Source organism: Corvus kubaryi, unplaced genomic scaffold (assembly GCF_017639235.1).
Source record: "Corvus kubaryi isolate FWS band 111438036 unplaced genomic scaffold, C.kubaryi_AGA036_p1.0 37395, whole genome shotgun sequence".
NCBI lineage: Eukaryota > Metazoa > Chordata > Aves > Passeriformes > Corvidae > Corvus > Corvus kubaryi.
Genome location: NW_024581134.1, coordinates 7,109,397 through 7,124,921, shown reverse-complemented (window position 1 = coordinate 7,124,921; position 15,525 = coordinate 7,109,397). Strand labels below are relative to the sequence as shown.

Genomic DNA, 15,525 nt, shown 5'->3' with positions numbered 1-15,525 from the left:
GTGCACCCCTGATGTGCTGACACCGTCAGCCCAGCGCCGGTGGCCCGTCCGGCAGTGGGTGGTGGCATGTGCCACACCGGGATGGAGATGGCACTGGCTCTGGCCAGGGCAGTGAGTGCAGCAGGGTGCTGGTGCCCTGTGTGGCACACGGCTTTGGCAGCCCTGGGCACTGATGCCTGTGGTGCCCGAGGCGCTGCTGGGCCAGCAAGGGGAGCGGTGGTGGAGAAAGCCCGCACGTCCTGCCGCAGGAAATGGCAGCCGGTGTCATCTCCATCTGCTTCCTTCCGGCTCCTTGGGAGCAGGGCTGTGCCTGGGCAGCTGCTCCCGTGCTGTCACGGAGGGGACCAGCGCAAGGTGCCGGCATTGTTCCCGCAGCAGCCACATTCCTGCCACTGCCGGCGGAAATGCCGGAGCGAGCGAAGGCCTGATGCTCCCTGGGGATGGGACAAAGCCTAGGCCTGCCCATCCTCCTCCTTGGGAGGGCACAGGGATCCTTGTGGGGGACCCTGGAGGCTGTTGGGGTGCAGCTCCGGGGGTCTCACACATGCATCAGCCCACCAGGAACATGGGCACTGAGGGATGCTGGTGGTGCCCAGATGGTGGGGCTGGAGGAGCTGGTGGTGTCCCACGGCCACACCGAGCATCCCTTGCCAGCTCTGGGTGGGCAGTGAGCTCTCCCCCCCCAGGGGCATCCAGAGGTCCCCAAGGACCGCAGGGCTCCTGCGACTGCTGCAGCCCTCTCCCAGTGCCCCTGGCATCCCTGCCAAGTGAGCTGGGACCTGCAGACCCCATCCTTGCCCTGCCGGGACAGACCCTGCTTGCACACACAGGAGCAGGACTGCCCTGTGCCCACTGCCCATGTCCCCAGCACTGCCCTGTGCCCACTGCTGACTCTGCCCCAGCTCCCTGTTGCAGTGCAGGGGCTCTGGCACTGCCGTGGCACACAGGGCACAGGGAGCACGGCCGAGCTCAGCAGCTCCCACCTGCCTGCGGGCAGCAGGCCAGGCCAGGAAGAGCCAGAGATTCCTTAGGTCTCCCGGCTCAGAAGCTTTTCCTCCTTCCATGCTGGCCACAGCCCAACCGGGAGGTCCTCCCTGGCCTCCTCCTTCCAGGCTGGCGCAGGAGGGCTGGGGTCAGGGCTCAGCTGTGCAGCCCCTGGCCACAGCCCAAGCACTTGGGGCTGGGCGATGCCTGGGGGACGTGGGACATCACTGCCTTGCTGGCACGGCCGTGGCAGTCGCTCCTCAGGTCTGCTGGGCCCCCCACTGCCTGTCCTGCCCATGCCCAGGCAGAGACCTCACCAAATCTCTTGGGCAAGGTGCCTGCTGCTGCAGCTGGGGAGGCAAACCATGGGCATTGAGGGGTGGTTTGAAGTGCAGGGGGAGAGCACTCCCAGTTCAAACCAGTAGCAGCAGCACCGTAGGCTGGCAATGGAGGAATGATAACCCCCCCCCAGCATCCCAGAGCTGGAGCTGGGGGCATCTGGGAGGGACTGTGGCTGGGGCACCATGTCCCAGCTCTGGGAGGCTGCTGGGGCTGGAAAACTGGGCATGAGGGCCAGGACAGGACTGGGCAGTGAATGGGCAACCCTTGAGCACCCACGCAGACCATCATGGGGGCACCGGCAGTGGCTCCTGGGGGCTTTGTGGGGTGGCTGGCAGTGGCTGATGGGGTGGCCAGCAGGGGTGAAGGTGTGTGGCAGTGGCTTCTGGGGTGGCTGTGAGGCAGGGTGAGGGTGGCAGGGCCTTCCAGGGCCCGCGGGTGGCAGTCGGTGGCTCGCAGGGCCCGCGGCTGGCAGTCGGTGGCTCGCAGGCCCCGCGGGTGGCAGTCGGTGGCTCGCTGGCCGTGCAGGGTGGCAGTTGGTGGCTCACAGGCCCCGCGGCTGGCAGTCGGTGGCTCGAGGCCCTGCCAGGTGGGCGGTCGTGGCTCGCAGGGCCCACGGGTGGCGGTGGTGGCTCGCAGGGCCCGCGGGTGGCGGTGGTGGCTCGCTGGCCGTGCAGGGTGGCAGTCGGTGGCTCGCAGGGCCCGCGGGTGGCGGTGGTGGCTCGCAGGCCATGCAGGGTGGCAGTCGGTGGCTCGCAGGCCCCGCGGGTGGCAGTCGGTGGCTCGCTGGCCGTGCAGGGTGGCAGTCGGTGGCTCGCAGGCCCCGCGGGTGGCGGTGGTGGCTTGCAGGCCGTGCAGGGTGGCAGTCGGTGGCTCGCAGGGCCCACGGGTGGCGGTGGTGGCTCGCAGGGCCCGCGGGTGGCGGTGGTGGCTCGCAGGCCGTGCGGCGGGCGCGGTGGCCGCGTGGCGGGAGCGCTGGCACTCGGCCGGGGCGTGCATCCCGCCCGGTCCCGGCGGATGAGCTCATGGAGGCCAGCTGGGTCCCGGCGCTTCCCCAGGCCCCGCTCCCAGCCCAGCTGCAGCCCTTCCGCTCCTCCGCAGCCCCTTAACCCCCTCCCCGCCGGCACTGCCGACCCCTGCCCACAGCCCCGCGCCCGGGGCGTCCCCCTGCAGACACTGCGGGGAGTGCAGGGCCCCGCATGGGCACCGCCTCCCTCAGGGCTCCCAGCCACGGCTGGGGGTGTCCTGTCCCGTGGGGTCCCCTCCCTTCGCAGGGCTCAGCCCCTCCTCCCCACCCGCAGGGTCCTACAGGGACCCTCAGTCCCTGAGCCTTGACCCTCCTGCCCCCTACACGGGCCCTGCTCACACCCAGCCCCGTGGGGTGGGGACACCAAGATGAGGATGCAAGGATGGGGACACGGAGGAGAGGAATGCCAGGGATACCCGGGACAGGGAGGGATAGCAGTGACTGAACACAAGGGACAGGGATGCCCGGGATGGAGGTGGCAGTACTCAGCACTCACAGCTGCCTGGGTGTACAGGGCTGTGGGGCAGCTGCCCAGGGCTGGTGGGGTCAGGGGGAAAGGGAGGATCCAGCAAACCACCCAGAGTGTCCAACAGCAGCAGAGTCATACGGAACCAGTGAGAGCTGTGACCAGGACTGCTGGTGCCCCAGCCCCTCTCCCCTTCTTGCCCAAGGGACCAGCATCCCTGTGCCCTTCCAGCATCCCCTCCTCCATCTCTCAGCCTCTCTGACCTGTGTTTTCCCGCTCTCCTCGCCAATTCCACAGGCTCAGCACATGGCTTCACTCCTTGCTGAGCACCTTCTCTGCTAGCAGTGGGCTGGGGAAGGGGCTGCCAGCACCCCCAGTGCCTATAGACAGCCCCAGGAGGGAGCAGAGGGACCTGAGATCCCTCCCCACCAGCAGGAGAGCAACCCCTACCTGCCCTTCCAGAAATCAGCATTTACTGAGTTAACAATCATAACTCTTTATTATAAAGATATATTTACATGGAATAAATCTTTACAGACACAGGAGATGATCAGCAGGGCCCAACTCAGAGCCAGGGCCCCTCCTTTGGTGTATGGCAGAGCTGGACAGAGCCCCCAGTGCCCCCCTGCTCCTGCTGTCCCACGGCGTGAAACAGAGGGGCCCAGGGCCCCAGAGCGTGTCCTGGGTGGGCACCCCACAGCACAGGGGTCCCCGGGAGGGTCTGCCAGCGGGAAAGGGAGGGCAGCTCACCCAGGGTGTGGGATGAGCACCAGGGGAATAAATAGACCCAGGACAAGCTCTGTGCTCCCCCCTGGCGTGGGGGTGACAGACAGGGCTGGGGCAGGACCCTGAGGCAGCTCATGGACCCCTGAGGAGAAGCTGCTCCACCTGACAAAGTGCTTTGCGCAAAGCCCGCGGTCCCAGCGGGCCCATGCCCAAGCCAGCCCAGTGCCCACGGGAACAGGGCATCGTGGCAACGCTGGCCCCTCTGCAGGCAACCCCCTTCCAGCCGGCCCTGGGAGGTGGCGAGAAGGGGCAGAACACACCCACAGTGCCAGACACGGCACCGGGGCCACCAGGAGCAATCGCCGGGAGAAGGTGGGGCCAGCCGAGGGCTTACAGGGGGTACCCCGCGCCCAGGGCCGGAGGATGAGCAGAGCGGGCGAGGACGCGGCGCGAGCGATGGAAGCCGTGTCCATGGAAGGCTGGCGGCAGCCCTGCAACGAGAGCAAGCCGAAGTACGTATGAGTTCCCTCATGCACCGTCACAGGTTTCCCTGCGTCCCCCACGCCCCACCGCACCTCACCTGGCTCAGAATGGCATGGGCCCCTTGTGGGAGAGCCGGGGCCGGGGCCGCCGGTACCTCCGCCAGCCGCCCTGCCGCTGCCCGGTCCCACGCCGTGCACCCCGCGGCCGCACCAGCCTTCGGGTGAGGCCATCCTGGGCATCCTTCCCGTCCGGCGCCTGCCCCAGTGGCCCTGAGGACACCAGGAACAGCGTTAGCCATGTGTCGCCACGCAGGACAGGGGCAATAGTACCGTGGACTGCCTGGCCCCGGGCCGGCCGGTTTCCTGGATTGTCCCCAACAAGAGCCATCACTGCCAAGTGCTTCCTGTGCCGGGGCGGCCCGACCACCTGTGCCACGCATGGCCACCTCGTGCGGCCACGGCCACCAGCCTCACCGCGGGGCACGGGGCTGCCCAGCCCCCGCCTTCGGCCACAGCCACCCCCTCCTCTGTGCCACCGAGACCCTCAGCCCTTCACCCTGAGCCGTTCCCCCACATCCCCGTGGTGCCTGGTGCTCCCAGCAGCGATCCCATTTCCCCGGGGCCCTGGAGCCCCTGGCCGGGATGCTCTGGTCCCTGAGCACTGGTCCTGCTCCCCTGGGTGCCTGGCGGAGATGCTCCAGTGCCAGCACTGGTCCTGCTCCCCCGGGGCGTCTGTCTGGGATGCTTTGGTCCCAGCTCCGGTCCCAGCACCGCCAGCCCCACACCCCCGCGGGGCCGGTTTGCAGCCGGGGCCGAGCCCCGCGTGGGTCCCGCTGCGGGACCCGGCGATGCCCCGAGGCTGTCACCGCGGCTCCGGACGTTCCCGCTGTGCTCGGGGGACCGGGGAGTTTTCGGCTCCAAAGTAAGCGCTTTGTGTTTCCGCAGCCCAGCGGATCCCGGCGGTGCGGGCGGGGGTGCCGGTCCCCCCGCGCCCCCCAACCCGCGGCCACCCCGGCGCGGTCTCCACCGTCCCCTCTTCCCGCACTCCCTTCATCCCCCGCTGCCGGCCCGGGTCCCCGCCAGTGTTCCGCTCTCACCGGGGGCGGCCAGGACGAGCCCCAGCAGCAGCAGCAGCAGCAGCAGCGGGGCCAGGAGCCGGCGCGGCGCGGCCATGGCGGGGGGCGGCGGGGGGCGGCGGGGGCGGCCGCCGGAGGAGCCGCATTTGTAGGCGGTGAGAGCCCGGCCCGGCCCCGCCGCCGCCCGTCATCTGGCCCCGGGATGGGGGGAGGTGTCCGCCCTGCCCCGCCCCGCCGCTGGACACCTCCACGGGTTTCCCCCGATCCGTGTTTGCTGCCTGATCCCCTCCCGGCACATCCTCTGGGGGATTCCCCACCCACAGCCCCCTCATCGCGTCCCCAGTGCTCTGAGACCACCCCAGCTTGTCCGGGGACCCCCATCCAGCCCGAATCTGGGACCCGCTCCCAGCCTGGCCCCGGCCTCTGTGCCCAGTGCGGCCCTGGACCCCCTACTCAGACTGACTTTGGGACCCACGCATCCACCCTGGTCCAGGACCCCCCACCCATGCTCGTGCTGGGCCCCCAGACCCTAACACTGCTGCCAGCTTGGCCTGGGACCCTATGCAGCCTGGATCCATCCTGCTCCTGGGACACCCCTCCCAGCCCGACCCTCAGATTCTGGGACCCTCCACTGTCCTGCCCCCCCAGCCACAGTCCCCTCCAGCCCCCCCAGCCAGGCAGTGTCTGCAGCGGGTCGGTGCCCACAGCCCCCACTCCAGAGGGGAGGAGAGAGAGAAAACAGGAATGACTTAGAGCCCAGGAGGAAGGGAGAGGTGGGAAAAACAGTTAAGGTCTGGGGTTTTTTCTCATTATCCTGCTCTGATTTGATTGGTGATAAATATATAAAAGGGGAGATTTAGATCAGATATTAGGAAGAAATTCTTGGCTGTGAGGGTGGTGACGCCCTGGCACAGGGTGCCCAGAGCAGCTGTGGCTGCCCCATCCCTGGCAGTGTCCAAGGCCAGGCTGGACATTGGGGCTTGGAGCAACCTGGGACAGTGGGAGGTGTCCCTGCCCATGGCAGGGGGTTGGAACAAGACGGTCTTTAAGGTCCCTTCCAACCCAAACCATTCCATTATTCCATGATTTTATGAAATTCAATTAATTTCCCCAAACTGAGTCTGTTTTAACTGTGCCCATACTTGGTCACATCCTGGTCCTTATCTCAGTCTTTTCCTTGTATTTTCCCTCCGTGTCCAGTTGAGGAGGGAGTGATCCAGTAGCTTTGGGGACACCTGGCAGCTGGCCAGGGTGAGCCCCCCACAAGGTGGGTGACATCAACCCTCAAGAAGGTGGGTGACAAGTACACTGCACCCTGGGACAGCCCCTGCCAGCAGGGTGAGGGCGGGTGGTCCCGACAAGGTGTGGGGGCAAAGGGGGGCTGTAGGAGGGGCTGTAGGGGGGTCGGGGTGTATGGGGGGGCTGGGGACTGTATTTGGGTTGGGAGGGTTGTAGAGGGGGCTAGGGAGGAGTGTGGGGATGTAAGGAGGGGCTGTACCAGGTGTGTGGGCACCATGTCACGGCCGCACACGGGAGGGGCACATCCCCTGAACCTGTTCCAGCCCTGTTGGCTGTGGCCCCTCACCCCAGCCAGGTTCTCCTGCAGCCCCCGCTTCTGGCGCAATGTGGGGTCAGCGCTCCCCTCCAGCGCTGTGCACCCCCAAAGTGGGGGTGCTCCTTCAGGGGGGCCAGGAGCTGCAGCCTCACCCCTGCAGCCCGGCTGCCGAGCTCTGTGGTGCACCCCCGGGCAGGCATCCCCAGGCACACCCTGCCTGCCGGGGCACCTCAGGGATGCTGGCAGCATCCCGGTGCCACCACCGCCTTCCGCATTCCTGCGCCCGCACACCCTCCCCGCGTCCTGTTTGCCGGGCGCGTCACCCCGGCCTGAGTCACCCCGCGGCCTCTGCAGGTGACGGAAGGCCAACAATAGCCCACAAAGGGAGGATGTCCCCCCAAAGCCTTCCTCCGGCTCGTCTTCGAGGAAACCTCCCGCGGGAGGGACGGGCCCCACCGGACGCACGGCGGACAAGGAGCTTCGTCCTGTTGACGCTGGCTCGGAGCGACACGCGGCCCCGGGGGTCCCCAGGGACGGCCCGCGCCACCCCCGCGCTGGGCGAGGAGGAGGAGGATGCCGTTGAGGATGATGGCACCGGGCTGGCACTGGGTATGATGGCGTTGCAGGGTGGAGCTCAGTGGTGAGAATAAGGGGGGTGGGGACCCCCTCGCCGTGCGGACCCCCTGGGAGTGGGGTGCAGCCGTGGGGTGAGGGGCGCAGCCCCCGCCCCTGGCAGGAACCAGGCAGGGAGGATGAAGCATCATTAACGCGTGTCACTAATGAACAGGGTGGCAGCAAAGTGCTGCCTGACTGTCCCCACGCACCGCATCGCATCGTTGGGAAACAATCGCTGCAGCTTTGGTGTCCCCCTCCCACCTGTCCCTGTCCTGCCCCTTATGGGGACCCCCTTCTGCCCCTTCCTGGGTTCCTCTCACAGAGGGGGGACCAGCGGGCGACGGGGACACAGGCAGCCTGAGAGCATTCGTGACATGAGCGTTCCAGGGCTCAGCCGGAGGGACCGGGTGGCGAGGGGACCACCCGGCCCTGCTGCTGCCGGAGCTGCAGGGTGCTTAGGGACAGGACACGGGACAGTGGGACACGGGACAGTGGGACACGGGACAGTGGGACACGGGACAGGGTCTGTGCGGCTCCGGCGCCGTCCTGGTGCCACCTCGTGGTGAGCAGGGTCCCAGTGCCACAGCTGGACAGCCGGAGCGGTGCCACGGCGGGGGGAAAGGTGACACTGCCGGACAGGCGGGCACGGACACACCGGACAGTGTGGGGATGCAGCCGGACAGTCCCTGAGGGGACACAGCCGGACAGGCAGAACAGTGACACAGCCAGACAGCTCAGTGACGTAGCTGGACAGTCAGTGTGGTGACACAGCCAGACAGGCACTGTCCAACAGGCCGTGAAGTGCCACTGGGAAGAGGCGGCAGCAGCTCGGAGGGTTCGTGGTCCCCACACAGACCCAGCTTTGTCCAGCCTCGAGGCCGAGCCTGTGAGAGCTGGGCTGCAGGGACCCCAGGCCCAGGAAGTGGGGCCACATCCCAAAGATCTTCATGGGCTGTGATGAGCAATGATCCTGTAGGGAGTGCTCTGGGAAGACTGGGTGGGGATGTGAGGCTGTGGGGACAAACTTCTTGGCAGGGCCCATTGCAACAGATCAAGGTGGGGTGGTTTTAAATTAAAGAGGGTTGGTGTGGATTAGATACAGGGAGGAAGTTCTTCCCTGTGAGGGTGGGCAGGCCCTGGCACAGGCTGACCGGAGAAGCTGTGGCTGCCCCATCCCTGGAAGTGTCCAATGACAGGCTGGAAGGGGCTTGGAGCAACCTGGGATAGTGGAAGGTGTCCCTGCCCATGGCAGGGGGTCAAAACTAGAGGATCTCTAATGTCCTTTCCAGACCAAACCATGACCTGTCCTGGGTGGGAATGTGCATTCATCCCTGAAGATCTGTGTCCATGCCCGGGATGGACACCTCCAGTGCCTGTGGCAGCAGGTCTGCCCCTCTCCCAGCCCTTCCCTCCACAACCAGAGTCATTAAAGCCGCTGGAAGAACCTGTGCCATCAGTGACGGGCCTCGGGGTCAAGGCTCCTTATGATGAAGATAGTGAGGTTTTAGCAAGGCAGATGCACGGAGGTGCGGAGCTGCTGCGCCTGGCAGGACAAAGGGCACATCCCAGCAGGATCCTCCCATGGAGCACAGGGGCTGCTGGTCCCAGGCACTGGACAGGGGCTGGTGCCCACCTGCACAGCTCCATGTCCTGTGGAGGAGGAGGGATGGCCTGGGGGGCTGACTGGCTTGGGGGGCATCTGGCCCTCACCCCAGAGATCCCATGTCAGCTCTCCATAGCTCCGGAACACAGCGGTTCCCCAGGGAGCAAAGCCTTTCCCTGACTTCTCCCTGGCCATCAGGCGGTGCCAGGCTTAGCTGGCATGCTCCCACCTCTGCTCCTGCAGGATCTTTGGACTTTGTGCTGATTTTGCTGTTTGCTTTTATTTAGCAGTGGAATTCACTTTCCAAAGGGACAGCAAACTCTGCTCCCCACACCCTGTATCTGCTGGGGCCTCGTCCCTCCCATCCCGCATCCCTCTGCCCCTGGGGCAAAGGCTCAGGAGGAGGGACCTGTCACCCACAGTGTCCCCTTGGTGCCTCGGCCAGGGCAGCCATGTGCCCCCCGCTCTGGATCGCAGCCTGGGTGCTCCTGCTTCACGGTATGGCCGGCGGTGGGCTGGGCACTGGGGTGGGACGGCACATCTGCGACCTCCAGGAACCACATACGGAGAGCGTGGGATGTCCCAGCCACAGCTCTGGGGGAAGCAGGAGTGGGTCCACCCTGGGGTAGGAGCCAGCCTGTGTCATGGGGCTCACCCTGCCCAGCTGCCCCAGGGATGGGCCCGGGGCAGGTGATAGGTCAGGAGCACACCTCCAGGGTGCAGAGACAAGGTACCCAAGGCCTCTCATGCTGAGTATGACCCCATCCTGCATTATCCCATGGACTCAAGCCTTGTGCCCTTGGCCAAGGTGAGAAGCCAGGTGCCAGCTGGTGATGGAGAGCCCAGGGAGTGGTGGTGGGACCCTGTGCCAAGCAACCCTGGGGAGAGACCGGGTCCGGCTGGACACAGCCCCACCATCAGCCAGCTCCTTCCACTGCCCCAGCGCTGGGATGCTCCGGGCAGGCTCCTGGCAGCCCCTCTGTGCTCCGTGCTGGCCACCAGCTGCTCCCTGTGATGATCCCACTGTGCCATAGGCACCGGCAGATTTAATTCCTCTTGAACCAGGGGATGACGTTGGTTTTCACCCACTGTTCCTGGGGCTAAAAACACTGAGTTTTGTAAAAAGCCCCAAAGCTGGGCTGGCTGGCATTTGGGGCTGGGGACGAGGGTCACAGCTGCCTGGGGCGGTTCCGGGCTGGAGCAAAGGGCCAGCAGGCCCCCAGGCTGTGGCCTGAGGCTCCCGGGTGTCGCCGTGCCCACAGGCTGTGCTGCAGGGCGGGTGCCACAGGCTCCTTCCACCAGGAATGACATCCGGGACTGCTCCGTGGACCCACCGGTGAGCTCCGCCCTGCTCCCCCTCCCTGTTCCTGAGACCCCCGGCATGGGGTCCCCCCCAGTCCCAGCACGTCTCCCTGTGCCACCAGTACCTGCCACCGACGGCCACCAACACGACGGCGCGTCTGGCCGCGCTGCGGGGCACCATGCGGACCCACGGCGCCCTCGCCTACATCGTGCCCTCCACGGATGCCCACATGGTAAGGCAGGAGTCCCCCCGCGCCCCCGGGGAGCCGCTCCCCGCCGGCGCCCACAGCCACCTCTCACGGCTCCATCCCGGCTCCAGAGCGAGTACATCTCCGAGCGGGACGCGCGGCTGGGCTGGCTCACCGGTTTCACCGGCTCTGCAGGTGAGGGCATCCCCCAAACCCTGCTGCTCCTCATTCCCGGGGATCCACGCACATGGCATGGTCCCACTCCCTGAGAGCCTCTGGGGGTCCCTGCCAGCTGCAGGGAGAGAGAGAGAGGTGAGCCTGAGCCCCCACTCCTGTCCCAGGCACTGCTGTGGTGACGCAGGACAAGGCTGCCCTGTGGACTGACAGCCGCTACTGGACCCAGGCAGAGCGGGAGCTGGACTGCAACTGGGAGCTGCAGAGGACAAGTCAGTGGGGGCAGGACGGGGGCTGCTGAGTCCCCCCGCTCCCAGGAGCCCCCCAACCCCTGCCACAGCCTCCTCTGGGCTCAGCGCAGGCTGGGACGCAGCACAAACTCGTGGTGCCACCCCAGCTCTCCCCTGCAGCCTCCATCGAGTCCATCGGGATGTGGATCCTGAAGGCGGTTCCTGCGGGGGGAAATGTCAGCTTGGACCCCTTCCTCTTCTCCATCGGTAGGGCTGGCTAACACTGGGGGTCACCCTGTCCACGGGAGGGCAGCCCCTGGGTGCAGATTTACCAGGAGCCCCAACCTGCGGGCTGCTCACCCCCCAGACACCTGGAACAGCTACAGCCGGGTTCTACACGGCTCCGGCCGGACCCTAATCCCCCTCGAGACCAACCTTGTGGATCAGGCATGGGGTGACCAAAGACCCCTTCCCTCCTCCACCGAGATCTACAGCCTCCCAGCAGAGTTCACAGGTCTGACCCCAGACCCCACAGGTCTGATCTCCCACAGCTGCTGGGTGGGCGCTCACCCACAGCCTGGGGCTGCGGTGGTCCCTGCACTGAGCTGACCGCTTGCCCGACTCCCAGGGAGCAGCTGGCAGGAGAAGGTGGCCGGGATCCGGCAGCGGATGGAGCAGCACGCGCGACGCCCCACAGCCGTGCTGCTGTCGGGACTGGAGGAGACGGCCTGTAAGTACCCAGGTGCCGTGGTGCTGCCATGGCAGGTGCCGTGGGCTCGAACCCTGGGGCTGGGAGGGCAGTGGCGGTCACAGGCATGGAGGTCTCGTTCCTGGCAGGGCTCTTCAACCTCCGTGGAGACGACATCCCCTACAACCCCGTCTTCTACTCCTACACCCTCCTGACCAACACAATCATAAGGTGGGCAGCATGTCCCTGTGGGCACGGGGCATGGAAGGGGCTCACCACCCACCCCCCTTCCACCCTTCCTTTCCTGAGCCAGCCCCCATGGGGATCTCCTCTCAGCCCCGTTGCCCCCAGCCCCAGAGCCACCACATCCTGCCATGCCCAGCCCCACCGACTGTCCCTCTGAGACACACATCTTTCCCAATCCATCCCCCGGCTCCCAGCCCAGGGCACGGCACACTCCCTTTCCTCACAGCCTGAGTTCCTCCCATTCCCAGCCCAGCATTCCCTCTGAGCCCCCCAGGTCCCTCCTCTCTGCCGGGCTTGGGGGGAACCAAAGGCAGCAGGTAACCACCACATCTCTGCCTGCCCCGTCCCGCTCCCTCCCCAGCCTGTTCGTGGAGGGCTCCCGGCTCTCGGTGGCGGCGCGGGAGTCCCTGCGCTCGGGCTGCCCGGGGCCGCTCTGCGTGGAGCTGCAGGAGTACGGGCAGGTGAGCGCCCACCTGCGCCGCTACACCCAGGGCAACGTCACCGTGTGGCTGGGCACCGAGTACACCACCTACGGCCTCTACGGCATCATCCCCCAGGTGGGCACCGACCCGGCCATGGGGCACGTGGCTCCTGCAGGCGCGGGGAGAGCCCCATGTCACCGCGTTGGGGCTGCCCCTGGGGCCTGAGGGGACAGGCAGCTGTGCCACCTCCTGCCTGCCCTCGCAGGAGAAGCTGCTGGAGGAGAACTACTCGCCTGTCATGATGGCCAAGGCTGTGAAAAATGCCCGTGAGCAGGAGATGCTGCGAGCTGCCCACGTAAGGGCTGTCCCCCTCCCCACAGTCCCCTGCAGACTGGGGGCAGACCGGAGGAAGCGGGGTGCTGATGCCCCCTCCCCGGTGCCCCCGGGCACCCCCAGGTCCGGGACGCGGTGGCCGTCATCCAGTACCTGCTGTGGCTGGAGAAGACAGTCCCGCAGGGGCAGGTGGACGAGTTTTTGGGGGCTCAGCACATCAATGCACTTCGCTGGTCAGTGCTGCCCCCCAGGCCTGCCTTGCCCAGCAAAGGGCAGCCGGGGACCCCCAGCACCTCCCTGCCTCCCTGCTGCCTTCCAGGGCCCAGGACCACAGCCGCGGGCCCAGCTTCCAGACCATCTCGGCCAGCGGGCTCAACGCGGCGCTGGCCCACTACAGGTATGGCTGGGGCAGTGGTGGGCAGTGGGCAGGGGGCAGTGGGCAATGGGCAGCTGGGAGAGGGCTCTGACCCCCCTCCCCTCGCAGCCCCTCCAATGGCAGCAGCCGGACGCTGTCTGCAGGCGAGATGTACCTCTTCGACACCGGAGGGCAATATCTGTGCGTAGCTTTGACCAGAGACCCCCCCAACAGCCCCACATCCGGGGGCCCCCAAAGCCAGCGCTGGGGCTGCATCAGCCCCGTTCATGACCCCCCTTTGCAGGGACGGGACAACAGACATCACTCGGACAGTGCACTGGGGTGAGCCCACCCCGCTGCAGAAGGTACCAGCCCCTCCCATGTCAGCCAACATCCCCCTGCACTGCCCAGCACCCCCTGCACTGCCCAGCACTCCCCGTGGCACTCAGCACCACAGTCCCGGCCAGGGCTGGATGTGCAGGGGTGAGTGTCTGGGTACCACTCTGCTCACCCCCTACCCTGCCCCACAGGAAGCCTACACCCGTGTGCTGATGGGCAACATTGACCTCTCCCGCCTCGTCTTCCCATCACACACAGCAGGTGGGTGCCAAACCCAGCACTGGCCCTGCACAGAACCCCTGGCACAGGGAGCAGGAGGGCACTGGGGGGCCTCATACACTCCGTGGCCCCTATCCCACCTCTTCATTCCCCAGGGAGAACGGTGGAGTCCTTTGCCCGCCGGGCGCTCTGGGACGTTGGACTCAACTACGGCCACGGGACTGGCCATGGCATCGGCAACTTCCTCTCAGTCCACGAGTGTAGGTGCCACCAGCACTGGTGCTGGGTATGTGGGCTGAGCTACGGGGACAGGGATGAGGACAGGAGCTTGCTGGGGGCTTCTAATCACCCAGCAGAGCCTCTCCAAGGGGCAGGGGAATCCCTACTTGCAGCATGTTGTGGTTTTTGCCAGGGTGGACCCATGATCCTTGCCAGGGTGACTATGTGGTCCTTGCTGGGACGATCCTATGATCCCTGCAGAGGTGGTCCCAAGGTCCTTACTGGGATGATCCTATCAGTGGTCCTTGTCAGGATGGCCCCACAGTCCTTGCCTTGGTGGCTCTGTGGTCCTTGCTGGGGTGTCCCTGCAGCACATGCCGTCCCCAGAGCTCTAACCCACCCTATGTCCCTGCAGGGCCCGTGGGCTTCCAGTCCAACAACGTGCCGCTGGAGGCCGGCATGTTCACGTCCATCGGTATGTCCCGGCACCCCGGCGGCACCCCGGCTCTCTGGGACAACCCTGGGCACAGAGCTCAACCAGGGATGGGGTGTCAGCTCTCAGCCCCACTCAGGGGCCAGATCCAGCCCTGCTGGGGTGGGCTGGGGAAGCCTCTGGGGTTGGGGGCTCATGAGGCATCTTCCTGGCCCTCAGAGCCCGGCTATTACCGGGATGGAGAGTTTGGGATCCGCATTGAGGATGTCGTCCTTGTCGTGGAGGCACAGACTGAGGTAGGGCGATGGGGATGGGGTGACAGGGGGGACAGGGGTGGCACAGCGTGGGGGCCTGCATCGAGTCAGGGGTGAGGGCAACTCTCAGGGGGTTGGGGACACCCCAATGACGCCGCTCTATGGCAGCACCAGAGCGGGGAGACGCCTTTTCTGACCTTCGAGATGGTGTCCCTGGTGCCCTATGACCGCAACCTCATCGACCTCAGACTCCTGTCCCCAGAGCAGGTACGGGGGTGTGTTCAGGGTGGGGAGCAGAGCAGGGATGCGAGGTCAGCACAGGGGGCTGGGGGGGTGGATGCAGCAAAAAGCCAGAACCATGCCATGAGGCTGGAGTGGGTAAATGAGGACAGAGCAGGGATGGATGTGTGGATGAAGAGGGACAATGAGCTCTGCAGGTGGGGCCAGTGGTCGGGCTGTGGGGCAGCTGGACGGGGAGGGCCAAAGGGGGGGCGGCATCCAGGCCGCCCCCCCGCAGCTCCCCGTGGTGCCTGGGTGCAGATCCGGTACCTGAACTCCTACTACGAGAGGATCCGGGCGCACGTGGGGCCGGAGCTGCGGCGGCAGCGGCTGGAGGAGGAGTACGAGTGGCTGCAGAAGAGCACCCAGCCCTTCCCGGTGAACGGCGCCGGCACCGCCGCCGCGGGAACGCTGGTCCTCGCCTCGCTGCTCTCGGTGCTGCTCGGCGGGCTGGGGGCCTGAGCCCGCACCGATGGCCCCTCCACCCCCTCCCAGCACGGCCGGGTCTTCCCCCGTGCTCACTTCCTCGTTTTGTTGGATTCTATTTGCTCGTTTGTGATTAAACATGAGCAAGGCGGGCCCTGCTGTGCCCGATGTGCTGCGCGCTGCCTCGACGGCCGGTGTAGGGCTGCAGTCCGGCCCCTAACTCCCTCCTGTGACCCTGCTTGTGCCCTCTGTCCAGCCCTGGGGCGACCAAGCCAATGCTGACAGTGAGAAGATGGATCTGGGCAGATTGTAATTCTGGGGCAGAAGATGGAGGATTTGGAGTGAGAAGGTGCAGGGCAGCCAGCACAACCAGGGATGTCCCCACGGGTGCCAGCAGCGGGGTGACCATAAGCATGTCCCACCTGGGTGTGATGCCGAGCCGGGGGGACCTGAGATAACGGGGGGCATCCCCGACCAAGTGTCACGCAGAGGGCTTGGCTATCACGTCCCAGCAGGATGAGCAGGCACGACAGAGGGGTTGGGGA

At 66.4% G+C, this 15,525-nt stretch overlaps 2 protein-coding genes across 3 annotated transcripts; one reads left to right on the top strand and one right to left on the bottom strand.

Moving 5' to 3' along the window:
• Window positions 1-3,296: 3,296 nt before the first annotated feature.
• APLN (apelin) lies at window positions 3,297-5,205 on the bottom strand. 2 transcript variants are annotated; one of them, XM_042039947.1, is made up of 3 exons: window positions 5,122-5,205; window positions 4,123-4,294; window positions 3,297-4,033 (listed from the first exon to the last, which is right to left on the bottom strand). In XM_042039947.1, exons 1-2 carry the CDS (start codon window positions 5,195-5,197, stop codon window positions 4,128-4,130), a joined length of 243 nt encoding a protein of 80 aa, XP_041895881.1. In that variant the 5' UTR covers window positions 5,198-5,205; the 3' UTR covers window positions 3,297-4,033; window positions 4,123-4,127. The 2 variants fall into 2 exon arrangements, with proteins under 2 accessions (XP_041895881.1, XP_041895880.1); XM_042039946.1 differs by lacking the exon at window positions 5,122-5,205 and having other exon boundaries at window positions 4,123-5,115.
• A 1,805-nt stretch (window positions 5,206-7,010) lies between these two features.
• XPNPEP2 (X-prolyl aminopeptidase 2) lies at window positions 7,011-15,132 on the top strand. The gene is made up of 22 exons (XM_042039961.1): window positions 7,011-7,264; window positions 8,560-9,371; window positions 10,136-10,209; window positions 10,298-10,408; window positions 10,495-10,558; window positions 10,705-10,809; window positions 10,948-11,034; window positions 11,135-11,281; window positions 11,396-11,497; window positions 11,605-11,686; window positions 12,063-12,258; window positions 12,389-12,478; window positions 12,580-12,689; window positions 12,776-12,853; window positions 12,941-13,012; window positions 13,116-13,176; window positions 13,342-13,411; window positions 13,525-13,629; window positions 14,004-14,063; window positions 14,241-14,317; window positions 14,444-14,542; window positions 14,816-15,132. Exons 2-22 carry the CDS (start codon window positions 9,326-9,328, stop codon window positions 15,014-15,016), a joined length of 2,037 nt encoding a protein of 678 aa, XP_041895895.1. The 5' UTR covers window positions 7,011-7,264; window positions 8,560-9,325; the 3' UTR covers window positions 15,017-15,132.
• Window positions 15,133-15,525: the final 393 nt, after the last annotated feature.